Source organism: Cynocephalus volans, chromosome 12 (assembly GCF_027409185.1).
Source record: "Cynocephalus volans isolate mCynVol1 chromosome 12, mCynVol1.pri, whole genome shotgun sequence".
In the NCBI taxonomy this organism is placed as follows: Eukaryota; Metazoa; Chordata; class Mammalia; order Dermoptera; family Cynocephalidae; genus Cynocephalus; species Cynocephalus volans.
The window spans coordinates 87,234,526-87,261,513 of NC_084471.1; the positions used below are offsets into that span (position 1 = coordinate 87,234,526).

The 26,988-nt window shown below is 35.6% G+C and overlaps 1 protein-coding gene across 1 annotated transcript in view; it reads left to right on the forward strand.

Annotated features, from left to right (window-relative positions):
• ITPR2 (inositol 1,4,5-trisphosphate receptor type 2) overlaps positions 1-26,988 on the forward strand; it is a 487,108-nt gene that overhangs the window by 379,214 nt on the left and 80,906 nt on the right. The window contains exons 46-49 of the mRNA XM_063115575.1: positions 5,346-5,453; positions 8,988-9,180; positions 11,742-11,867; positions 19,555-19,730. Of these exons, the coding sequence (XP_062971645.1) occupies positions 5,346-5,453; positions 8,988-9,180; positions 11,742-11,867; positions 19,555-19,730 (603 nt within the window). The remainder of the gene's footprint in view (positions 1-5,345; positions 5,454-8,987; positions 9,181-11,741; positions 11,868-19,554; positions 19,731-26,988) is intronic.

Below are 26,988 nucleotides of genomic sequence, written 5' to 3' on the forward strand. Positions count from 1 at the left end.
CACTTAGGACATTACTCCTTTTTAACATTCAGTGCTGTTGCACAGGTTCAGACCCTCATTAGACTGCTGGTTGGTTTTCCAGACCTTGTTGTATAGTGACATCAGCTAATTTCAAGTACCATCAAGAGAGTCTCTGTCAGTAGTATAGTTGGATATTGTAAGACGGCCATCCTTAAAGATCTTCATTAACTGTTTTTTGTTTCTTAATTAGGATATAAATTTAAATTTCTTACTGTGACAACTCTCCATAGATTTGCCATACTTGTCCAGAAACTTAGCAAGTGTTTTTTACCATTGGTTTCCAAAGCACATAATAGTAAATGGTGTTATTGCTTTTTTTATGCTGGGCTTGGTTTTTCTGTTGCTGTTTGTTTATTTATTTGTCTTTTGTGTGTGTCATATAAAAGGGTACATGGCAGGGTATAGAAGACAAAATGTAGTTAAAGTAAAAAGTCCATCACTAAGACAACTGAATGTCTTTGGTTGGCAGTGTTGTCATTCTACCGAATATTTTTAATATTTTTAATAAGATTACATATAGAGAGGACTAAATCTTTTAAAAACTATTGGGTATATGCTAGTCAGTCTCTGAGAAATTGTATTGTGCTTTTAGTAACTGTAAATTTAGGTCAAGAAAACTGTATATTGACACCAATCAGTCATTTTCACCCAATTCAATATCATTGAGCTATTCCTTAATTCTCTTGTATTTTGGCTGTGCCATAAGGATGATATCCTTGCTTTATCATTTAGGGTTCCAACCAACATTACTGAGTATGCAGTCCCTTCCTCCAAATAGCCTACAGTCTCTCAGAAGTACATATGAGTGCATAAATATTTATGAAACAAGAAAAATATTTATTTTATTTTTGCATACACCGAGAATCGTATCATTATCTGATTTCAAATCCAATTTCTTTATTCTTCCTCTTTTGTAGAGGAAGAACCAGAAAGATAGTGCATTGAGACTTGAGTCCTGGCTCACTTAAATGCATGAGTGTATGCTATGTTTTCATTGATTCAACAAATACTTATTATGTCTATTTTATGTACCAAGTTCTGTTTTTTTTGGCTCTGAGAATACAGAGATGAGTAAGACCGGGCCATTTTCCTTGAGGATGTCACAGAGAAAAGTAATAGTTACTAAGATACAATATGAGAAATTTCATTATATAAGTATGGGCAGTGATCCACATTATATAGGCACTGTCTGAACACAGAACAGGGAAGAGCAAACAAGACCGTTTAGTCAGGAAAGGCTCTCAGTTACCAGGAATATAAATGCCCTCGTAGAAAAAATGGTACAATTTGTTCTCTTTTTTTAATTCCATATTTTAACATTTCTAGAATATAATAGATTATTTGTATAATCATGAATGAAAGTATTATTTTAACACTTGGAGCATGTGAAGGGAGGCCTAGGCATTTTTTTTTAAGTGCCTCTTATCTGTAATGAATCAAGACAAATGTAGAATCATCTCATTAAGACTATGGGGAGAAGAGATGCCCCAAGCAAGGTATACTAAATGAAAATAATTTGTATAGGTTCATTTACTATTATATCACATAAAATAATATTATTGGTTTCTTAAAATAATTATAGTAAGTTTTGACATTATTAAGTGACTAAGTAAAAGCTTTTTAATAAAATTATGAGAAATTATTCAAATTACTATCTCACTTTGGGAAGCTATCAATTATTTAAGATTTAAAGAGTTCTGATATTTAAATTCAATTAATTAAACAAATATATATTGAGTACCTACTATATGTCAGACATATAGTTCTAAATCTTGGAAATATAGTAGTGGGAAAAAAACAAATGAAAATCTGTGTCCTATAAGAATATATGCTTTCTTTCTTATAGAGAGAGATATTTCATAGTATATCCACAGTGAGAACACGGCTTTAACTCTAAGTGAGATGGCAGCTCTTGGAGAATTCTGAGCAGGAAAGAGACAGGATCTGACTGAAAGGATCTTTCTGGCTCCTGTGTTAAGACTAGACTCTGGAGGACCAAGGTGGAACAGGGAGACCAGTTAAAAAGCTATTGCAATATAGTGTAAATAACACCAAAGTCCAGGATGCAATCCTTGTACTGGCTAGCTGCCAAAAAAAAAAAACCCAAAAAAGCTTTTGCAGTATTACAGGTGAGAGAAGATGGTGGCCCAGTTCAAGGTCCTGGAGAAGGTATGAGAAGCAATTAGATGATAGACATTTGGACACACCTAAAAGCTGGTCGTTGCTAATCCCTGAGCCTGCACTCTGTCAATAAGCTCCATTACAAGTACCCCACTGAATAGCCGTTCCTAACTAGCACTTTTTTCTAGCACCTCAAGTCTAACACTTTTTAAAAACCACATTTGAAGCTACAATTCATTGATTCTACCCTCCAGGCTTCAATTCCTTCCTCATTTAGCTTGGATTCCATGGTCCCATTTAAATTCCTTGCATAGACCCTTAATTTCTATGTATCTATTTTTTGTGTATTGCTGACATCATCCGGCAAAACCAAGAGTTTCATCAATTACAACTCTCTGCCTTCTCTATGCCTGCACCCAGACAGCTGAACATTGCTGGAGAAAATCCCCCAAACATGCTTACTGCTCTCACTTTGACCATAACATAAAGGACACCCTTAGAACTTCCTGGCAATCCTACTGTATCTCCCAAGTCCATTCACTTTCTCTGGCAGGCTGTTTCTCATCCTCGAATTGCCAGCACCTCCTCTCTCATCCTCATTATCGGCTTCCTGTTTCACTGAAAAGATAATAGCAAGCAGAAAAGAACTTCTCTGTGTTCCCACCATCCCAACTGCCCACACTCCTGAATCTGTTCTCTGCTGTCATTAAGGGTGAATTTATTTCTACCTGAGACAAACCCTTCCACTTATGTACTAGATCATTCCACTCTCACCTGGTCAAGACATTGCGCTAGCAAGTGTTCCCTTTCTCTCAAACTCCCCTCCATTTTCCTTTACCCCTTTGTCTAGCTGCTATCTTATGTCTTGGTTCTCCCTTACAGCAATAGGACTGTTGCTTATTATTATTGTTTTTATTACTTAAACTCATTATAATTAGGCTTAGGTGTTCACCTCTCCCAGAAAGTGCTGCTGTCAAGCTTATCAGTGACTTCCAAGTTGCTGAATCAATGATCTTTTTCAGTCCTCACTTGATTCGACTTATCAACAGCATTCGATGCAGATGGTCACTCACTCCACCTTGAAATTCTTTCTTGCCTTGGCTGCCACGACACCTGACTGTACTGGTTTTGTTCCCACCTTGCTTAACCAACTTTCTCTGTTGTCTTTGCTGATGTCTCTCATCTTCCTAACCTCTATTGGAATTCCATAGCACTGTTTGTGTAAACTCACTTTTAGATGCTCTCATTAAGGTTTAAGATTTTAAGTATCAGTTGTATTCTGATGACTCACAAATGTATAGCTCCAGCCCTGACATCTGCCCAGACTTCTGACAAGCATATCCAACAGTCTACTATCGTCTCCTTTTGGATGGCGTTTAAAGCTTCATGTGTCCAAAAGTCAAAGTTCTGATTTTCTCCCCCTAAATGTGCTCTTTTCTGAATTTTTCCTTAATAAATGGCATTACTAAACTCTTAGATCAATAATTTTGTTTGTTGTTGTTGTTCTTTGTTTTATTTTCTGGCTGGCTGGTAAGGGGATCCAAACCCTTGATCTTCGTACCTTGGTGTTATCAGCACCGTGCTCTAATCTGGTGAGCTAACCCACTAGCCCTCAGATCAATGATTTTGAAGTCATCCTTAATTCTTCTTTTTCTCTCATGCCCTAGATCCAATCTGTAAACAAACCAGACCAGTTTTACCTTCAAGAACTGACCACTTCTTAAAACATATGCTAGAATGGTACTGTGCCTGGACTATTATAATAATTTTATCCTTTGAAACTCACTTTGATTTTTAGGAGCATCTCCAAGTCATAATAAGTTTCATGACTACGGTTTGTAATAAAAATCTGTATGACTCACATTTAGTCAAAAGTAAAATGTGAATATAAAATAGGAAATGGTTTCCTTGAGTGATTTATAAATGACCCTGAAAGCCAATTCTAAAATAATAGTTTCAAAAATGATTTGCTCTAGAGCAACATTAGTAGAATGAATGAATGTTTAACTTCCCAAACTATCACTTACAAGGATAACATTCATTCGGTTTTATAGCTTCTGGATTGTTTAAATTTTATCTCCATTCTTTGTAATCACAACTTGTATTAAAATCTCATGAATAACAGGAAGACTTATTGCTCTGTAATGTTGATAAAATGCTGACTCTGGAGCCAGGCGGCCTGAGTTCACTACCGGCTCTACCATTTTCTAGACATGTTGCCACAGACAAGTCCCTTACACTCTCTGTGCCTGTTTCCTCACCTGTAAAATGGTGATAATAAGTGTGCCTACTCAGGATTTCTTCGTAGGATCAAATAAGATCATATGCTTAAAGTGCTGATTATAGTGCTTGGCGTAGAGTAAGAAGCAGGCACTGTTCTAGGAGTGAAAGAACTACGTGGCAGGGTCTGTGTTACTGGAAGCTGGTGGGGAACTTGAGGCATAAATAGAACATTTGAAAGTTTAAAGACATTGCAAGGTTTCAGGAATTGTTTAAGAAAATCATAAAACAGACATCTGAGGGCATTGTGTGAATTCATCTCATTTCATGAAGTGAAAGAACTGGCCAACAGATGCCATAGACATTCAAATGACAGAGAAACTTCACTTCTACCAACAGCAGTTTAAAATAATTTATGGTGAAATTTTTGTTTTTTAAATGTCCAGTTTCAATTACAATAAAACTGACATCTACACCCATAAACCACCAATTTTCACATACTAAGATGCAGAAGCATAAGACTCTTGTACAAACTACTTATGAAGAGCTTTGATCGGATGCTGTAAGAGAAAACCCTTCTGAAATATAGATACCTATTTATGTGTATATAAGAAGTTACCATTTATATTGTTTTCACTACCCACTGATCTAGTGCACTGTTGATCAAGTTGCCTTATATGTACATGTAGTTTAAATGTATTATAGGAAGTATCAGTTATGTATCACTAAGGGCATTTCTTCTTCCAGACACAATCGTACATTTCTTGAAGATATAAATCGAATCAACAAATATTAAGAGCTGATTCTGGTGATTTCATTATTTATGCCTTTCAAATGTCAACATGCTTTCCTGAAATTTAACTAATTGCCATTAACCCTACAACTGTGAAGCTATGTTACAAGTAGACGAAGTAATTTCAAAGCTTGACCCCAGGAAAGGGAAAAGAAAAAGACCTATAACTTTTATCTTTTTCCTCCTTTAGTTGGCCCGCCACAATAAACTTTTACAGCAGATGCTCAAACCAGGACTGGATCCAGATGAGGGGGATGAAGCCCTAAAGTATTACGCTAACCACACTGCGCAGATTGAGGTAACCATCGACTGTTTCCTGAAAGGGGTCAACTGTGACAAGATATGTCTACTTTCTATTTTAGACCATTCTCATAATTATTTCCTAGAACAAAGAAAAAGAATTGAGTGATTTAAAGTAAAAAGTATATACTAAAAGATAAGTGAGGAGTGATCTATGAGAAATTGAGGTGTACGTCTTTCAAAGTTGTCTTTTCCTTTTTTTTCTACCAGAACTATATGTAATTAATAGAGTTATTAACTATATGCATCGATAGTTATTTTTCATTGTTTGTTTTTGTATTTTGGTCAAAGAAGCAATCATTGCAGAGTAATAATGTTTTAGAGACAGGATTATTATAATAGAGGGATTCAAGAAAGGGTTTCTTTTTAAAAACATTTTTAAAATATTAAAATAGAGATCTCTCTGTATCTTAAGAAAGTATTCGAAAGTGTAGAAAACTTGGACAGCACTAATAAGGTTTTCATACTGACAGCATAAGCTCGGAATGGTTCAACAGCTTCCCTTTTTAGTATGCAGCAGTTGACTTCCCCTTCCCCATAAATGAGGTATTCTTCCACGGCCAGTGGCAGTTCAGGAGGTGTGGGTCAAAATGGACTTATCATTTTGTGTTGTGAGACCTGTCTGGCTGTCATTTACTAGCTATGGTATCATTTTGACACTAGTTGACAGAGCTAATCAGGCCGAAGTGAGCAGAGTAGTTGACGCTTGTCACTCCTAATTTATATCCGTACAGTCATTCATTTCAGCAGATATTTTTTAGTTTTCAGCAGAATGCCTGATGGGCATCACTGCTATTCACTCTCAGGGTATTTATTTAATCACTATACCTTATTGTTCACTGTTGCCAAACCATTAGCATAATGAGCATTATTACCTTGTATCACAAAATGGGTCTCTTGCTCACATTTGTCAACATTAATAGTACCTGAGCTTCAGTGTCAGACTTGACCTTGTGGAACCAACCCAGCAGCTGGACCAGCAGCAAAAATATCACTCAGTGCTTAGGAACTGGGAAGCTGGCAAAGTCAGGAAGTGGGAGAAATGAATACAGGTAGATCATCAAACCACAAAGGTCCTAAACAAGTTGCCAGACCAGAGATAGAGGTTTGGCTGATACCTGTGAGAAACAGGGGCTGCTGTTTGAGGTTTTGATTGCCAGCATTGAGGTGGCCTTTAGTTGTAAATGTTTACTGAGGCAGGAACTGGTCTTGATCTTCTTTGTATTTCTAAAGCTGAACATTGCACCTGGGACATAATCACAATAATTAATATTGTTGAGAATAATAGTTCATCTGCAACTTATGGACAGAAAGACCTTGGGAGGTAGGAATAGTCTCATATCTAATTTCCCATCCAAGGAAGAATTGCCCCATAATGATCTGCTTCCGCTTTCAATTCTTCCTGTGATAGAGATCTCATGATTTCAGGAAGAAACTGATACAATCTTGAAGTCTAGTAATTAAAAAAAAAAAAAAAATTTTTTTTTTTTAATAAAGAGTTTAGCTCATTTTAATGTTTACCCACTGTTCAGAACATTAGCTCCCCTCTCAACATAATTGCTTGGCTCTAACATTTGAAGAATTGTTATGATTACTAAACTACAGGCTCTTATAGTTTGAGATTCATGTTGTTTTTTTTCACTTTGAATTCTCCAAAGCTCCTCACCTAAGGACTGAATAAGCAATTGTTGAATAAATTTATTTTAAAAATTATCCATTTTTGGCTTTTTACGGTTAACACATTCCCATTTCCTTCAGTAATCCCTCCAGTTTGCCAAAGCCCTTTGTAGAATGCTCCAACCAGGATCAAACATAACATTTCATAAAGGGACTAAATACCATGGGTTACAATAATCAAGACATTATTTCCTTAATGAACCTGAGATTTTTTTTTAACCACTTATAGAAAGATCTTTATTGAATCATAGTTTAATATTTTCCCACTTCTTTTACAGAGAGTCAACAAAGAAATGCCAGACAATTCTTTCTTCTATAAAACCAAAGTTACAAATGGTCTCCTTGTACCACCGAGAATGTGCTTTATTCAAATATCTCATGATCAATACTGCTTGAGTGGGTGGGTGATAGGAGTACCCGAGATTTTTTTAAAAAAAAATATTTGACGCTGTTGGATTAAGTAAACCTTGTTTTTCATATGGTTCCCTACCATACCAAATATGTCCAATTATATTGTACAATTGATTTTTTTTAGCCTATGTGCAGGAATTTTTATTTACCACTACTAAATTTAATTGTTTGCTTTATGACAGTATTCTAGTATGTAGTTTGAATATATAGCATGTCATTTAGGATGCCTTCAGTTAAAAGTTTAACAGAATACCGGACTGATAATTATTTCAACAATAAAAATATTTTATTTTCTTATGGGAAGTGTGGAGGTACCAGCAGTTCTATGATTGATTCAAGGGCTGAATGATATCTTCGAACATGCAGGCCTTTTCCATCTTTCTGCTAGGTTTCTTATCATGTTGACACTGTATCACCTTATGTTTGCAAAATGGCTGCTAAAGTTTCAAGCATCACACCCTTATGCTATTTTTTTGTTCTAAGAAAGAAGAAAGAGGGTACAGGCAAAAAAGAACTCTTGTTTTTGTGTATCTGCTTTTTTGCTGTTATTATTTTGTTTGTCTCATGTGGCTCTCTGCCTTTAACAGGAAGCAAAATCTTTCCTGGAAGGCCCTCCAGGAGATTTCACTTTAAGCTTCATTTTCCAGAACTAGATCAGCTGCCCATGACCACTCTAGTCAATAGCAGAGGGAAATAGAATTACTCTTCCAAGTTAGACTAATCCTTATTAATTCCCGAGGACTGAGCACAGCATATAAGTATGAACCTTGAAATATAGGCTGTATAACCTTTGTTGCGTAATGAAGCTGTATGAAAATACCGAGCCTCTTCTTTCTTGCTTTTTTTTTTTTTTTTTTTTTGGTTGGCTAAGATTAAAAGGGCACAAATATCAAAAAGGAGGTTCAAAATAATGAATATATTTTTATGGGTATATGCTTAAACATGTATTGCTATGAATTAGAGAACATTTTAATGATATAAAGCACCTTTCTTTATAGAACTCAGGACACAACATTGAATAAGTCATTTGTTACCCAACAGTCCTTTTTAGGAACAACAGACTAAGAACAAAATACAGATATACTAAATGCTGTGTTTAGTGCTTCCCAGCCAATCACTTGCTCATTAAGACCATCTTAGTTCTCTGATGTAGTTCACAAAAATAAAATGAGTGTCAAAAATGTAACGCTAATGCAGAAAGGAAGATTTTTAGTTTTTGTTATTTATGACATAGTGTTTATGATACATTAGTCAATTAATTTCTCTTATTTAAAGAGAAACATGCAAAGTAGTGCAAGTAAAGGACTATTTTAGATATTTCAAGCTGGCATATTTTTTCTTAATTGAGTTAATAAAATATTATCAATAAGCTCATGCTAAAAAAAAATAGTCTAAGACCAAAGACTCCAAAAGCCTAAAAACAAGTGCAAATTAATGCTTACAGATTGTTCGGCATGATAGGACTATGGAACAAATAGTTTTTCCTGTCCCCAATATATGTGAATACCTCACTCGAGAATCCAAGTGCCGTGTGTTCAATACAACTGAGAGGGATGAACAAGGAAGTAAGGTGAATGACTTTTTCCAGCAAACAGAAGATCTCTACAATGAAATGAAGTGGCAGAAGAAAATTAGGAGTAAGTACAATAAACTGTAATGGGGAATTTTGTGCATAATAGTGTATAATGGTAGATAAGTTGGTACTTTAGGACACATGATGGCAATTCATTTAAATTTTTTAATTTCTTGCCAGTCTGATGTTACTGAAATCACTTGCAGGCTTAAGGGTGTGAGCTTGGTCTACAACTGGAGCCTGCACCTGCAGCTTCATGAAAACAGAAAGCCCTGACTAATTAGGTTGTCTTTTAGGATAGATCTGATGATCCCATTAAAAAAAAAAAAAAAAAAAAAAAAAAAAAACTGTGAAATTCAAGGTTGCAGCTGTATGTTTCAACTGTTGAACAGCTGCAGGTTTGAAGTCTGTGAATAGGTCATGACTGGCTTTAACAAAATCAGTGAATAGGATGGAGAGACATTGGCCCCGGCATGCTCTTGCTCTATTGTCCTATGATCGAGTAGCTTGTTTAATGCCTTTCTGAGAGTCATTCTTCCTTTTAACATATCTTTACCCCCCCAAATCAAACAAGCTAAACATTTTGTGATGCTTGTATTCAAACAGAGCAATGTTATAATTTTACAGTTAAAAATCAACATAATGCAGTTCCCATTACTTTACATCTCAGCTCTCAAGTCTATTTGAAAACACTAAATTTTAAAATTAAAAATTTTTTTAATTTTAGATAAACTTTAGCTTGTTTTTCTAGGTAAGGGCTATTATGAGTTTTTAACAAAAATTGATAGAGAGAAACTCCTGATTAGGTCTTTCCTGATTAGGTCTTTCCTGTCTTCTGGAGAAGTTAAGCGGTCATACATTTTCAATACTTCTATTCAACAGTGTTTCATCATTTTAGTTTTCTAGGAACTTTAGTGGATATGATTTATGAATTAGAGCAGAGCTTGAGAAACACCATGTTTGGATATAAGATTGTGGCATGCATTTTCAGGATTTCTTAGAAGAATGCTTTAAAAAATCAAGAAAGAAATTATTCTCTCTTAGCATTTTATCATATAGAACCATATGGAATTCAGTGAAAATTTTGGGTGCCCAAAATACATATGAAGAATCAATACTTTTATATGGAACATTTTGAAAACATATATTTTCTCCTGGACAAAAAAGTAAATTGAATATGAACTAGAAGTATGGGGTCTGTGTGGGGTTTTTTTTAATAAATATTTTGTCATTTATCAAAAAATAAATCTTAAAATAATTTGTAATTATTAGAAATACATAAATTAGAAATTAGCTTATTATGAGGTTAATAAGCAGCTTATGAGATTATAGGCAGAATCTAATTCATTTGTGGATGTATAATAAGGATTTGTTATTATAGATGTACATATAAACATCTTTTAATTTTATCTTAATATTCTGCTTTTAAGAATGAGGACTCCTAATTCAGGAGTGATGGAGATACAGAGATATATAATTTATGATCCATTAGTCAATTAAATACCGTAGGTAATCATAGCCTTTTTCTGTGTTGGAGTGTTTTATTCCAAGAGAAGGAAAACAGGAGGTATTGAACAGATAGTGCAGTTTGTATGTCAGCAGCAGACTCTAGATTGAGGTTCACAGGACACATCTGAAAAGTTTATAATTTCTATTTGAAAATCAGTGTGTCTTTGCCCCTCACGTAACTCCATATTTTAATCCTGGTGTTAAGATAGAGAATGGTTAAAGTTAGAGAATGGACAGGACCTGAAGGAGCCATGTGAGTGCCCAGGGCAGTTTAATAAAATTGGCCCCCATTTAAACTTTTACGTGTTACACGTATCCACTCAGTTATAGGAGAGCTGGAAAGAGCTGGTTTTCAGTTAATGCAAACTGTATTCAGTAGATGCATTTATTATTTCATTTCTGATGACAAACATGGAGTTCTCTTTTTGAAAATATTCAGCTAAGTCTCTCTCACTTATTGGTGGTTCTTTTTGTAGCTTCATTTTTTTTTTTTTTCCTGCTGTTTCAAACCCAGCAAGATCTTAGGAAGCATTAAGTTTTAAAACATAGATAATATAAATCACTGGTTCCCAGTAAGTACTATTATGCCAGACTATTAAGTTTCAGCGTTTCAGGTAACTGCGACTGTCATTGGAATTTTTGTTAGAGATATACCTGTGATGGTGGTTTTGGTTTTTATTTGACTTCAAGGCATGGGATGGAAAACCGCTTTATCAATATTAGCAAATCGTACAGCGACACATACCATTTCATTACAAGGGGCCCCAGGCAGCTTCTAACCTGCCTTCTCTCTAATCTGCTCTGGACGTCGATTAGAAAGAGTTATGACAGAATCACCTTTTGTGACCACCTTTATCGATTGCAGAATTACTTACCTTTCCACAATAGTTGAGGTGTAAACTGGCTAAAGAACGAAAGAAGGAATTAAATAGAAAACTCCCTTATGGTACTGATTACTTTTAATAAACTTTCTAAAATGTCATATGAAGTGTTTATTTAAATACGATTTTGTAATAGTTTACAAAAATGCGCGTAATAAGATATTTCGGTTAGGCTCATGTGTTGGAACCAACATTTAATTTTCTGTTCTGTCCCACTGCGCTTCTTGCTTCCTAGATAACCCTGCCCTGTTCTGGTTCTCAAGGCACATCTCTCTGTGGGGTAGCATCTCCTTCAACCTGGCTGTGTTCATCAACTTGGCTGTGGCTCTCTTCTACCCATTTGGGGATGATGGAGATGAAGGCAAGTGCTTGTCTTTCCTTAAATGATAAATATTTTAAAGTTCTGAAAGTAATGCTTGAAATGTATTTCTTAACTATTAAGAGCTTCAAAATAAAAGTGATTCAATTCTTGTTAAATAGATTTCTCTACATTCATTGGAAGTGGAGTCTGATAGAGAGTAGATCAGGCGGAAAAGTGTGGTTCATAGAATTGTTATTTTTCAAAAAACTCATATGCAGAATAGATATCAGGGTTATATTACATACTGGCAAATAAAGTGATGAAAAAACTTTATTATTTCTGTTTAGTTATTGTGACCAGAAGAAATTTTTATACTATATCATCTCAATTATGTAAATGAGACCTTTGTGCCCAAATATTAATTGTGATTACTTTAAATAGTGACATTTATACTTACTCTCTTTTCTTCACTTCCTTTCTTGTCCAAGCTTTCTATAATGAGCATACATGTAACCTAAAAAATTTTTTTGATTCTATAATACTATGTTAGGGATAATAAATAGAAAATTAAATATTTATAATCTCAGACTTCAAAAATGTACAGCATAAGACAATATAATAATAGGGGATAAAGGATACTGACTATGAAATTGATATTACAAAACTAATAATATATGAGGTTTTACAAAAGCAAAGTTAAGAAAAATTATATCATTTTAGGTGGAATGGAAAATAGAGGAGAAATATGCTAAAGGGTGGGACTTTGGGAAATATGTTTTGTTTAAGTTTGTCAAAGTACATAGGGAAATATGTTACAGGCTTCGGATATAATCAGGTAAATAAGTTCAGAATGGGTATGGAAAGAATGGCTTAGAGGAAAAGATGAGAGAAATCAGCAAATAATGACTGTGAAGTGCTTTTGCACCTCATCTGATCATAGGATTATTGTGAGAATTTAATGAGATACTGTAGTTAAAGCATTTAGAATAGTGCCTGGTAAGTGTTCAGTAAAGATTAGTTGGTTTTGTCGCAAGGTAAATATTTATACTATAAAGGGAAGCCTAGTTGAAGTGATGGTATGATGAGAACAGAGGTATTTAAGCCTATTACAGATGAGCCGTGGGAGTGCAAGAAAGGAAATGTGAGTTCAAAACTAATCTGCTATCTTGCAGGTTCATTACAGGTAACGCAGATATTAAAGTCCTGACCTTTAGCTATCATCTGAGTGGTCATGAACAAAGTTTTTTTTTTTTTATCTTTTTCTTTTTTGGAAGGCATAAGAATATTTCCTAGTGGAGTATATGTATGAGTTTAATAGCAGTGAAAAACATTACACATATTTGGCCATCATTGTGGGTAAGCTGCAAATACACCAGGAAGAGGAAACAGCTTTCTCTTCGCTTTGTTTAGTCTTGGCCCAGAATCATGTAACTCTTGTGAGGAGAGAAGTCCATCCTGGAATGATGATCTGCACACAGAACGCTGAGAGTAGATTGTAGAGCCCCAGGTAATAGAAGCGTAAAGTCTCAGGGATGGAAGCAATTTTGGAAATCATCTAATACGAAACCCTCATTTGACAGATAAAGAGACAGAATCCCAGAGAGATTAAAAAAATGGCAGATCTGAGAGTAGAGGCCAACCCCTTATGTGTTCAATTCGAGACTTTTCTACAGGGATGATGGGATTGGCGGCATGTAGCTAACAGGTGCCTCTTCATAGAGGACCTAAATTTCCCTGAGTTATGTTCCGTGATATCCCTTACTTGACCACCAGAGCCAATGTATATAGCCTTTGCTGCCACCTATTGTACATGAAATATAATAATGATGGGAAATTCCACCCCTCTGGACTGTTGCTCTTCACTCTTGCAGGAGAAAGCAGAACACCTGATACGTTTTTAGCACTTCCCTGACTAATGATATTTGTAATAGTAATGTCAATAATAATAACAGCAGTGGATGTTGTTTACCACTTAGATTGGGTCAGACAAAATGCTAGGTACATCACGTACAGAATTTCACTTAATCTTCCTGACAAGCCTGCGAAGAAGGTGAGGCTTAAGATTTGCCTAATAATTTGGAAGTAGAGCTCAGAAATATGTATTTTTTAAAATAAGCTCACCAGGTATTGCCGATGCAGCTGGTCTTTGAATAAGAACTTGAAACCACATCTCTAGGAGGGTTTAGAGCAAGTCTACAGCCTCAGAAAGAAATAGGACTAAGAAACATAAGACTGGGAAACACGGTCCCCCATCATCAGGTGCAGATGCAGACTTTATTCTTGAAAAGGGACTGGATAGGAGTTCACAGTGGCACCCAAGGTGGAGGCTCGGTCTTAGGGTATCAGAGTGTGGGTGTGGTGCTTAGAGGGAAAGGAAGGTGTGAGTTGCCATTTTGGCGATATGAAATCTCAAGGTGTGTCTAGGCCATCTGATTACAGTTCTGGGTGAGTTATTTAATTATAACTGCATGAATAAGGTGAAAATTTTGGTCAGGATCAGCTCAGTCTCTAAACCCCAGTTACACACTACACATAGCTAGGAGCACACTTGGCCATCAGAACCATCTGGAGAAAGAAAATTCTGTGCTGGTGGTGAAAGTTCTCTGATGCTGTATTTTGTCAAACAGGGTAAATGACTACTTGTCAGGAGCACTCTGCGGTCATTTAAAGATGGATTTGATGACCATTAAGATTCCCTGAAGAAGTACGCAAAAAGTGATGGGGACGTGTCAAAGAACACAGAATTGAAGTGAAAAGGCTTCTGGGTGGCCAAATCTGAGAACATTTTGAGAAAAAAATTATTGACAGTAACACATTATAACCCATAGAAGAAAATAAAAATCTAGGAGTGCATATGGATCATGAGAAGAGAAATATCTTCCTTATATAGTATTTCAATTAAAAATATGTGGAATAAATGATGGAAGTAGAATGTCACCACTTGGCATCACATTAGAAAGAGTCGTCAATGGATGCTAAGATTATAGGGTGACTATATGATGAAAAGTATAGTGAGAAACAGCATATTGATATAGTCTTAAGGTATCTCCCTACAATATACTTATTAATTACAGAAGGAAAAATAGTAACTTTAAAGTGGAGAAATCACTTCCACCAAGTGATCAATGTTAATGCCATCAGTAATGAGGCACAGCAAAATCATGTGCCTCCTGATACAGTGCGCTGACAAGGAGATGACATCATTTGCCAAAAATGAATAAACTGAGGAAATTTCAGACAAACCCAAAATGAGAGACATTCTACAAAATAATTGGCAAGTACTCTTCAAAGGTATCAAGCTTATAAAAGACAAAGAAAGATTGACGAACTGTCCAAATTAAAAAAGACATGACAACTAATTGCAATGTGTGAACCTGGTCCAGAAAAAGGACATTAATTGACATTTGACCGACTTTGATTAGATAGAGTAGATAAAAGTGGTTTATTAATGTTAAATGTCATGATATTGGTCATTGTAATGTGTTTACGTGAGGTGGTGACATTTGGGAAATCTAGATGAGGGTATAAAGGATTTTTTTGTATTATTTTTGAAACTGTTACATAAGTCTGAAAGAGTTTTGAAATGAAAAGTTAAAAGAGAGAAAAAAAATAATAAATAGAAGGATGCTGTCCAATTTGAGGTCCTATGATTCTAGGTATGGAAATTGATCATGAAATCACCTGGTACATCCTAGGCCAGTGAAAGACCTCTGATTAAAATGTGCCTCCTTTTCAAACCCCAGACCCAATCCATGCTGCTTCAGAGTTGCAGAGCTCACTGTGGCAGAGAGCATACAGGGGCTGCGTATGCTCTTTCCAAGTGCATTTTCCAGCCTGGTAACACCTGAGCTGCTGGGAGTTTCTTGTGCTCAAATATCTGGCTCACACTCGGGTTATAATATCGACTGAGAGAGTAGTGCCTCTCTTGAACCGGTACAATAATGAAAGGAGATATTTAAGGGGGAGATGATTCTCAGAGGACCAGCTTGTAGGGCATCCTCCGCTCTCTACTGCAGATAATGTCCTTTCATTTCCAGGCTTTGAAAACCTGTTTGAATTGATTCAGGAGTCCAGGGCTTTTTTTTTTTTTCATTGTACCTGTTTATGGGGTACAGTTTGTTGTTTCAATACATGCGTATATTGTATAATGTTCCAATCAGAATAGTTAGCATATCTATCACTTAAACATTGATTATTTATTTATGGTTATAACATTCAAGATCCTCTTTGCTGTCTATCTTGAAATATGCAATGCAGTGATATTAGCTCTTGTTACCCCAGAGCACCAGAACTTATTCTTCCTATCTAACTGTAACTTTGTAACTTTGTAACTTTGTACCAGTCTACCAACCTTTCCCATCTTCCCTCCCCCCTCCCTTTCCCTGCCTCTGGTATCCACTATTCCACCTTCTATTTTTCTCTTTAATTATTTTTTCTTAACTGACCCATGATAATTGTGTGTATTTATGGAATACAATATGATAATTGGGTGCATTCATACTGTGTGCAATGATCATATTAGGGTGCTTAGTAGATTCATCACCTCAAACATTTGTCAACTCTTTGTATTGGGAACATTAAACATCATCTTGGCTAGCTATTGAAAGATACACAGTCTTTGTTGTTGACTGCAGTCTGCCTATATTGCTGTAGAACACTAGATCTTATTCTTCCTCTCTCTCTACTATTTTGTATCCACTGACCACCCTCTCGCCTTCCCCTTTCTACCTCCCCTTACCAGTCTCTGGTAACAACTATTCTACACACGACTTCTATGAGTTCAACTTTTTAGCTTCTACAAATGGATGAGAATATGTGGTTTTCTCTCTCAGTTCCTGGCTTATTTCACTTAACATAATTTTCTACAAGCTCATCTATGTTGCTGCAAATGGCAGAATTTCATTCCTTTTATGGCTGAGTAGCATTCCCTTGTATACATATACCACATTTTCTTTATCCAGCCTTCTGCGGAAGGACATTTAGGTTGATTCCAGCTCTTGGCTGTTGTGAATAGAGCCAGGATAGACACGGGACTGCAGGTGTCCCTTTGACTTGTTGATTTCCATTCCTTTGGGTACATACCCAGGACTGCTGGATCGTATGGGAGTTCTATCTGCAGGAGTTTGAGGAACCTCCTAATTTAGTGGCTGCTTTAGCTGGCCTGAAGTGGAGGAAATGGGAAGGTCTCATGAGGCTAAGCGGGAGGCAGTGGAGTGGAGAGAGATGGGAAGTAAGAGGCAGCATGTTCTGTACAAGAAACTATAAACAAGTCAGCATGAGCTAGGAAGCCAAGCTCCATTATGTGCATTGAATTGAAGTGTCCAACTTCTCTGTCTGAATTTTCTTTTATAAAGTATAAACTACATGCTTTCTAAGATGTAAAAATGTATAGGATAAATTTTAAAACAATTTTTCCATTATAAATATAATACATGCCTATTATAGAAAATTAATACAAATATGAAGTATTAAGGAGAGAAAACATCCCCCTACTTCCTACCATTAATGGATAAGGATTGGCTTTGAAAATAGGTACTATCTTCTCTACGGTTTGGCAGAGATTTCAGTTTCTTTTTTCAGCACTGAATCTTCAGATAGAAATCAATATGCATATGATCATTCTTACAGAAGATAATTACAAGCATCATTGTTAATTAATAGCTGTTTTAAATAACTTTTAAGTTATTTCCTCAAATGCATGTTTAGCATTATGCTATATAAAAGGTACTATGCTAGACGCTCTTTGAGCTTTTCTAGAAAAGGATCAAACACCTAGTTTTAAGTGGATGGCTGTAATTTCTTGTTTAATCAATGGGAAATCATAGCAAGCCAGATACTATCTAGGAAAGAGTAGTCAGGATGTGGTTAGCTTAACAGGAATTAGCAACAATGCACAGGGTGACTATCTGTGTCAAATCTGGGACTTCTACAATAAAAATGTCACACGAGACATTACTTACGAATTATACTGAAGAATCAAATGACTGGCTGAAAGCTGTTAAATGTGCCTTGAAGGTGTTGGCATTTTTAGTACACTTAAAAGTGACACTCGTCAACTTAGGAAATTTATAACTGGAGGCTTCGTCATTACTGACTGAAAACAAACTCACCGAGTATATTTTTGTTTATTCACTTAATCAACACCTATTTATTTGTTGGTGTGTAACTGGCACTGTGTAGGACCAGAGATGGTCCTCACCCTTATACAGCTTACATTGTGATGGATTCCCAGGTCCCAATAAGCATGAGAGAAAGTTGGAGGCTTAATCTTCTTTATGGCTCTTTGGGATCTGTGATGTCAAAGCAGTTGGTGGTTAGGCTGTATTTTGGTAGACATGGAGTTCTTCCAAGCCAACATCACGGTAAACGTGAGCAGAATATCCATTTTGTTAGCCCAGCCAGAGGGCAGGAATTAAAGGTAACTTTCAGAGCTGTTTACTCCTTTTATTTCCCCATCCTCAAATTAATCTCATTGGATCATAATTTTGGTGAGGGGGAAGATCGAATCTCTCTTCCCAACCTTCTTTAATCATTGTTTGCTTTAAGAGACAACATAGGAACACACATTGCCAAAAAAAATTATGTCTAGACTAATGCAATTCACTATCTGATTTGTATGTTTTTTGACATCTGACAGGATTTTCCAACCTACTTTTGAGATCTATTAGCACTTACTATGAACTAAAGGCCTACACAGAATTCATTAAAGGAGTCCAAATAATTCCAGGGTGTCGATGATAATACAAAAGCTCTACATGCCATAGCCCTCAAGATGTTTTTCATGCAGAAGTAAATTTTATAAATAATAAAAAGAGGAGTGGTCCAAAGAATGGAAGCCATAATGGAATATTTGCCAGAGAAAGTAGTGGAAAAATCTCCTTTTTGTTGTTTCCTCTCTGTCAGCTTATATATACATGTTTGAGGTCCCACAGCAGATCCAATCAGCCCGAGAATGCTGTTCCTTAATTCACTTCTGCAAATGCAGCACCACAGACCGTTCAGAGGGAGATTTCTTGAATCCACATGTCAATGAATTGTACCTCTTTTTAAAGGATATGTATGTTTAAATCTCCTTTTTGTGTAGTTCCTATGAAATTTTGTTTGTAACGGAGTTCATTTATGAAACATTTGGAACTTTTATTTTCTGATGATTAAATAACAACAGTTTTTTAGAACTTGAGCTGGCCTTCACATATACACACTCATGCATAGGTATTCATACATGTATATGCAAGTGCATTTTAATGGTTAAAGCTTGTGTCTATTTTTTAAAGACTGGGTATTCTACATACTGGATTCTTCAGAGTCATCTATAATATGGAAACTTGATAATAATGGATAAGACAAGGTATGAATTCAATGAAAAAATACCTGATTGCACATGATTTAGCTATACATCTAATGGTCACTAATCACAAATTTTAAATTAAGGTTCCCCAGTGAGATACATCTATCAAAAGTATTTAGCAAATCACTCCCATATGAGTGAAAAATGAACAATTTTCAGAGTTAATGCAAGGTGCATTAACTAGTATTTAAATCACCTGAATTAACCACAGACTTTCTGGAAATGTAATAATGAGTATTGTATTCAAAGACATTTCTTCGAAACATAAAGAGTGTAGAGTGGGGTTGTTCTGAAATTCTGTGCGTTATGGCTTGATTTGGTTATGGCTTAAAGTAGAGCAGCAAATATTGTAGCCTTTTCTAGTTCTCAGTAAAAATGAACTTCTTCTACATTTTACAGGTACTCTTTCTCCATTGTTCTCAGTTCTTCTTTGGATAGCAGTTGCGATCTGCACATCTATGCTGTTTTTCTTCTCCAAGCCTGTGGGTATTCGGCCATTTCTTGTTTCAATAATGCTCAGATCAATATATACAATAGGTCTTGGGCCTACATTAATACTTCTTGGTGCAGCTAATGTAAGTACTTAACTTTGTATTGTTATGGAACTAGTTAAAAGCATATTAAATATTAAAAAGTAACTATATGCTTTGATTCATGTATGCACAGTGAATTCTAATTTACTATTAACCTAAATTAACCAGAGTATAATTTGTATGTTCTTTGCTTAATTTTGAGAGAAAGAAAAAAATGACAAGTAAAAAATTGATATATTTAAGGGGGTAGCATTTGGCCCATGACCCAGTTCTGCCATCAATTTCATTCAATTCAGTGTTAATGCCTTCTGCATCCTGTACCCACAGCTATTGAAAAAAATGACTCTGAGCCACTGTTAACATCTTAAAGTGACTTCTAAATCATCCAAGAAAGATTAGATTGTATGCAGTATAATTTTAGAAGTGAGTGTCTTTTATCAAATGGACTAAGAGGTTGCTGTATGAGAAAATATGAAATTGGGCTATTTTTATGCCAACAAATTCTATAAACTTGTGAAAAGCGTAAATGAGATTAATATTTTTTTCAACAAAATCTGAAATATTAGAAATATTAGAGTTAGGTAAGTTTAGAATAAGGAAGCCAGAGTACCATTGTGAAAAGCAAGGAATACATTTATGGAAATAATTTTAACTGAAAAATGAAATTTTAAAGGGACTAGCCAACTTTATGCATGGCAGAATCGTAAAGGGATATTAAGAAAAGGTAAATCATCAGGTTGATGGAATAACAAATGGCCAGGTAAGCAAATAAATATTGTTAATACATCTGCTGAATATTTAAAGCACTCTTTATATCTTTTACTGGGTTTCTAACATAGTGTCCTATGTTCTGGTATCTACAGTTAGGACTTGTTATCTCTCCTACTATATTATACAGTTATTAAGAAGAATGATTGAACATTCACTGTCTGGAACATCATAGGTGCTCAATAAATGTTTCTTAAATAAGTGAGTGAAAGAATGAGTAAATGATTATCTCTATATTCCTATATACTTACAGTGCCTTACATAAAATATATGGCAAATATTTATTGAAAATGAACAAATAAAATAGTCAACCAAACTTTTGAGAATTATTATAAAGCTGAACTTATATGGTCAGCTCTGTGTTTTGTGTTTCTAACCTCTATTTTATTATAATTCTTCAAAACTTGGACCTGATAAATCTGACAGCTTCCAGTTAACTAGGACATTCAGTCAACCAAATTATGAATTATTTTCAGTCATTGTCAATAAAGGGAAATGTACAATACAAAGAAGTCTATCAGTGAAGAATTTTGTAAAGTCGCAAATATATAGTATTTTATAAGCTTCTTGACAGCAGAGATTGTCACATTCATATGTATAATTTTACCTTCCTTACTCTCTCCCAACTCCATTTTTTTCCACCTTAATACCTGGCATTTAAACATTAAAAATTTGTTTACATCAACTTAACTTGTACTTTCAGTGTTTTGGAAAAAAGCTAATTTTGCAGTATTATCCACTGAGCTAATTAGAGAATCTTCATGAATTTGTCTAAATTTTTCTAAACCTATATATGTTTGGCTTATTTTTTTAAAAAATTTTTTATAAAGTATGTTGAATATTAAGACATATTATTTGGAGAAGCAAATAATGTTCATAAATTGGTAACTGGCCCTCAATAAGACGTTAATCCAAGTGAGGAAATCTAAGTTTGATAAAGTGAAATAATAGCTACATAGAGTTTGGCCTAAAACAATAAACATTTACTGGGCCTCTGTTACATAATAGACACTGAAATACCAAGAGGTAGAGGATGTGGTTCTTGCCATCCAGAAATTTATGTGTCATATTCACTGAGTCACATTTTCTGTGTCTTTGGACCAAAAATATACGAAGAGATAAGAAATCACATTCTAATGTCTATATAGAGAAACAAAAAAAACATTTGGGATATTTTTTTTCTCCCTCATGGAACAAGTTAAAAAGAATAATTTTACCATAACAAACAAGTATTCATGTGAAAGACAGGTTTTATACTTTAATTTCTTTGTGACAAAGAATATACATGCAGATATATCTATCTTATTAACTATATGAACCTGTAGGTACTCTAAAACCTTTGCAGCATAGGACATCTGTTTGCACCACCAAATGATACAGTATGGTCTCCCAGCCTAGGACATTTTGACCAAAGAAAATAATCAGCTTGGATTTGGGACAAATTCAGTCGAATAATTATAATTTTGATATTATAGATATAGATAGAAAATCTATATCTTTTGTCTTTAATTTTAATTTTAAATGATTCGGTAAAAATGTTTTACCAATTGATCATCTACTTTAACTTTTAACATAACAATTTCATTACAAAACTATCATTACCTGGCAGGCAGGGAAAAAAAGACTACCCTCACTGGGTTGTTGAAAAGATCAGTTGAGAAGATTAGTGTGGAAATTTTAGAAAAAACAATAACAGTGATAATGATACAGTAGTATCATCTACCATTTACCAATATCTAATATGTGAAGCACTATGTAACTGTAAAACATTACTGTTATGATCGTAAAAGTGTTTGTATTCTGGTTCACAGGAAGTTATTTGTTTCTGGTCTGTTTTACAACATTAAGCAAATGCAGAAACTCCCTTCTTTGGGGAAAGGAATCAAGGGGGAGGAAAAACTTCAATCTGTGTTCTGAAGCACTTGGTGAGATCAGTTTCTGTTTATTATACTGCTTCATTTTTATCTTCTTCATTCATTTCTAAAAATTGAAGTTTTCAGCAGAACTGCATGGCTCCACGCAGCCCCCTTGCCCTGCCACCTTGAACCCAGGCGGGGGGGGAGCTCCAGGTCCTGCCCTGGTGCCCTGAGCCAGAACCACGCAGGTGAGCCTGCCAGCACCAGCCAGCCAGCAGAAATGCACGGCTCCACGTGACCCCTCATCCCGCCTCAGACCCAGGGTGGAGCACCATAAAAAAGAGTGTAGCCAGAACTTCTAGAAATGAAAGACTCACGCAATGAAATAAAAAACATGACTGAGAGCTTGAGCAGCAGGGCAGAGCAAGCCGAAGAAAGAATTCCAGAGCTTGAAGATGGTCTTTTTGAAATAACTCAGGTGGACAAAAAAAAAAAAGGAAAAAAAGAATTAAAAATAATGAGGAAAACCTAAGAGAGATAGCAGACAACCTCAAGTGCTCTAACATCCAAATTGTGGGTATTCCTGAAGGGCAGGAGAAGGGAAACGGTATCGAAAACCTACTCAAGGAAATAGTAACAGAAAACTTCCCAGGTGTAGGGTGAGATACAGACCTTCAGATCCAGGAAGCTCAAAGGTCCCCAAACAGATTCAACCCAAAAAGATCCTCCCAAAAACATATTCTAGTTAAATTCGTAAAGCTCAAAGACAAAGAGAGAATTCTACAAGCAGCAAGAGAAAAGCATCAGATCACTTATAGGGGAACCCCCATCAAACTAACAGCAGACTTCTCAACTGAAACCCTACAGGCCAGAAGAAAGTGGAAAGATATATTCAAAATACTAAAAGAAAAAACCTGCCAGCCAAGAGTTCTTTACCCAGCAAGCTTCTCCTTCAGAACTGAGGGAGAAATAGTGTATTTCCCAGACAAACAAAAGTTGTGGGAGTTCACCACCACACACCAACCAGCCCTGCAAGAAATTCTCAAGGGAGTCCTTCATCTGGAATCTTAATAATGGTGACCATCATCACGAATACACAAGAAAGAGTAAAACCCACAGTTAAAACAAAATGCCAGCAAGAAAGAGAAAGAAGCTAAATCATTCCACCTTAAATTCCCAGCTCACATTGAAGAAGAGCAATAAAAGGGGAAATAATGATCAAAAGATATTTAAACCACCTAAACAAGTAGCAATTAAATGACAGGAATTAAACAACACTACTCAATAACTACTCTAAATGTGAATGGACTAAACTCCCCATTCAAAAGACACAGACTAACTGACTGGATTAAAAAGCTAGACCCAAGTACATGCTGTCTTCAGGAAACCCACCTCACCTGTAAGGACACTCATAGACTAAAAGTGAAGGGATGGAAAAAGATATACAACGCAAATGGAAACCAAAAACGAGCAGGAGTAGCTATTCTTACATTGAACAAAATAGACTTTAAACCAAAAACGTTTAAAAAGACAAAGAAGGCCGTTATCTAATGATAAAGGGAACTATCCAGCTAGAAGACATAACAATCATAAACATGTATGCATGCAATACCAGAGCACCCAGATATACCAAGCAAACACTCTTAGACCTGAAGAAGGAGATAGGACCTAATACATTAATAGTGGGTGATCTGAACACCCCACTTTCAGTATGGGCCAGGACTTCCAGGCAACAATTCAACAAAGAGACACAGGATTTAATCTACATGCTAGACCAACTGGACTTGGCAAATATATACAGAACATTTCACCCAACAGCTAAAGAATACACTTTTTTCTCATCAGCTCATCATACATTCTCTAGGATAGACCACATATTAGGTCACAAATCTACTCTCAGAAAATTTTAAAAAATTGAAATCATCCCAACAATTTTTTCATACCACAATGGACTAAAACTGGAGATTAACAATAATCAAATCACTGGAAGTTTTACAAACCTATATGACCTAATGCTGTTCCCCAAAGAACTTGAAAAACAACAACAATCCAAATCTAAAGACAGTAGATGGAAAGAAATAATTAAGATCAGAGTAGAACTAAATGAAATGCAGACCCAAAAAACAATAGAAAAGATCATCAAAACTAAAAGTTGTTTTTTCAAGAAGATAAACAAAATAGACACATTATTAGTTGGATTAACAAAAAAAAAAGGAGAGAGAAGACCCAAATAACAAAAATCAGAAATGAAAAGGGAGACATTACAATTGACACCACAGAAATACAAAGAATCATTAGAGACTATTATAAACAACTGTCTGACAACAAATTTGAAAATCTAGAAGATATGGATAAGTTTCTAGACACGTATAAATTACCAAGACTGAACCAAGAAGAGATAGGAAACCTGAACAGACCATTAACAAGCAAGGAGATTGAAGTGGTAATTAGCAATCTTCCAACAAAAAAATGTTTGGGTCTGGATGGCTTTACAGCTTTATAGCTGAGTTCTATCAAACTTTTAAAGAGGAGTTAATACCAATTCTCATGAAACTTTTCCAAAGAATTGAAACAGATGCTACTCTGTCAAACTCATGCTATGAGGCCAACATAACTCTGATACCAAAACCAGATAAAGACACAACAAAAAAAGAAAATTACAGGCCAATATTCTTGATGAACCTAGGTGCTAAAATCCTCAACAAAATATTAGCAATTAGAATACAGCAACATGTTGGGCTGAGCCCGTGGCGCACTCGGTAGCGTGCTGCGCTAGCAGCGCGGCGACGCTCCCGCCGCCGCAGGTTCAGATCCTATATAAGGATGAGCGGTGCACTCCCTGGCTGAGCACCGGTCACGGAAAAAAAAAAAAAAAAAGAATACAGCAACATGTTAAAAAAAAATTGTACACTGTGATCAAGTGGGATTCATCCCAGGGATGCAAGGATGATTCAACATATGCAAGTCAATAAATGTGATACATCACATCAACAAACTCAAGGACAAAGACCATATGCTTATCACAAAAGATGCTGAAATAGCATTTGACAAAATTCAACATTCCTTCATGATAAAGACTCTCAACAAATTAGGTATAGAAGGAAAATATCTTAACACAATAAAAGCCATTTATGACAAGCCCACTGCCAGTATTACTCTGAATGGGGAAAAATTGAAGGCCTTCCCCTTAAGGACAGGAACAAGACAAGGATGTCCACTCTCACCACTTCTATTCAACATAGTACTGGAGGTACTAGCTACAGCAATCAGGCAAGAGAAAGAAATAAAGGGAATCCAGATTGGCGAAAAGGAAGTCAAACTTCCCCTATTTGCAGATGACATGATACTATATATAGAAAAACCTGAAGACTCTATCAAAAAGCTTCTAGAGCTGGTTAATAACTTCAGTAATGTTGCAGGATACAAAATAAATGCCCCCAAATCAATAGCATTTATATACTCAAATCATGAATTAACAGAAAGAGAAATAAAGAAAGTAAGCCCATTTACAATTGTCACCAAAAAAATACGATACCTAGGGATCAATTTAACCAAGGAGGTGAAAGACCTCTACAATGAGAACTACAAACCACTTCTGAAAGAAATTAAAGAAGACACAAAAAGATGGAAAGATATTCCATGCTCTTGGATTGGAAGAATTAACATTGTGAAAATGTCTATACTACCCAAAGCGATCTACAGATTCAATGCAATCCCCATCAAAATACCAATGACATTCTTCACAGAAATGGAAAAAACAATCTTTCCTGTCATATGGAAAAACAACGACCCAGAATAGCCAAAACAATCCTGAGCAAAAAAAATAAAAGCCAGAGGCATAACTGTGCCTGACTTCAAATTATACTACAAAGCTGTTGTAACCAAAACAGCATAGTACTGGTATAAAAATAGACATTCAGACCAGTGGAGTATAATAGAGAACCCAGAAATCACTCCTCAGGCTTATAGCCATCTGATATTAGACAAAGGCAACAAAAATCTACATTGGGGAAAAGACTACCTCTTCAACAAGTGGTGCTGGGAAAACTGGATATCCATATGCAGAAGAATGAAACTAGATATGCATATCTCTCACCATGCACTAAAATCAACTCAAAATGTATTAAAACCTAGGTATAAGACCCAAAACTGTGAAATTCCTAAGGAAAAATATAGGTGAAGCACTTCAGCAGTTAGGTCAGAGCACAGGCTTTATAAACATGAGCCTGAAAGCACAAGCAGCAAAAGAAAAAATAAACAAATGGGACTATATCAAACTAAAAAGTTTCTGCACAGCAAAAGAAACAATCAACAGAGAGAAAAGACAACCTACAGAGTGGGAGAAAATTTTTGCCAACTATGCATCTGACAAGGGACTAATATCCAGAATATACATAGAACTCAAGCAGTTATACCGTAAAAAAATAAATGACCTAATTAAAAAATGGGCAAAGGAACTGAATAGACATTTTTCAAAGGAAGATATACAAATGGCCAACAGATACATAAAAAATGCTCAACATCACTAGTCATCAGGGAAATGCAAATTAAAACCACATTGAGATACCACCTCACTCCAGTTGGACTGGCTATGATCAAAAAGATGGTGAATAACAAATGCTGGTGAGGGTGAGAGAAGGGAACACTACTGCACTGTTGGTGGGACTGTAAACTAG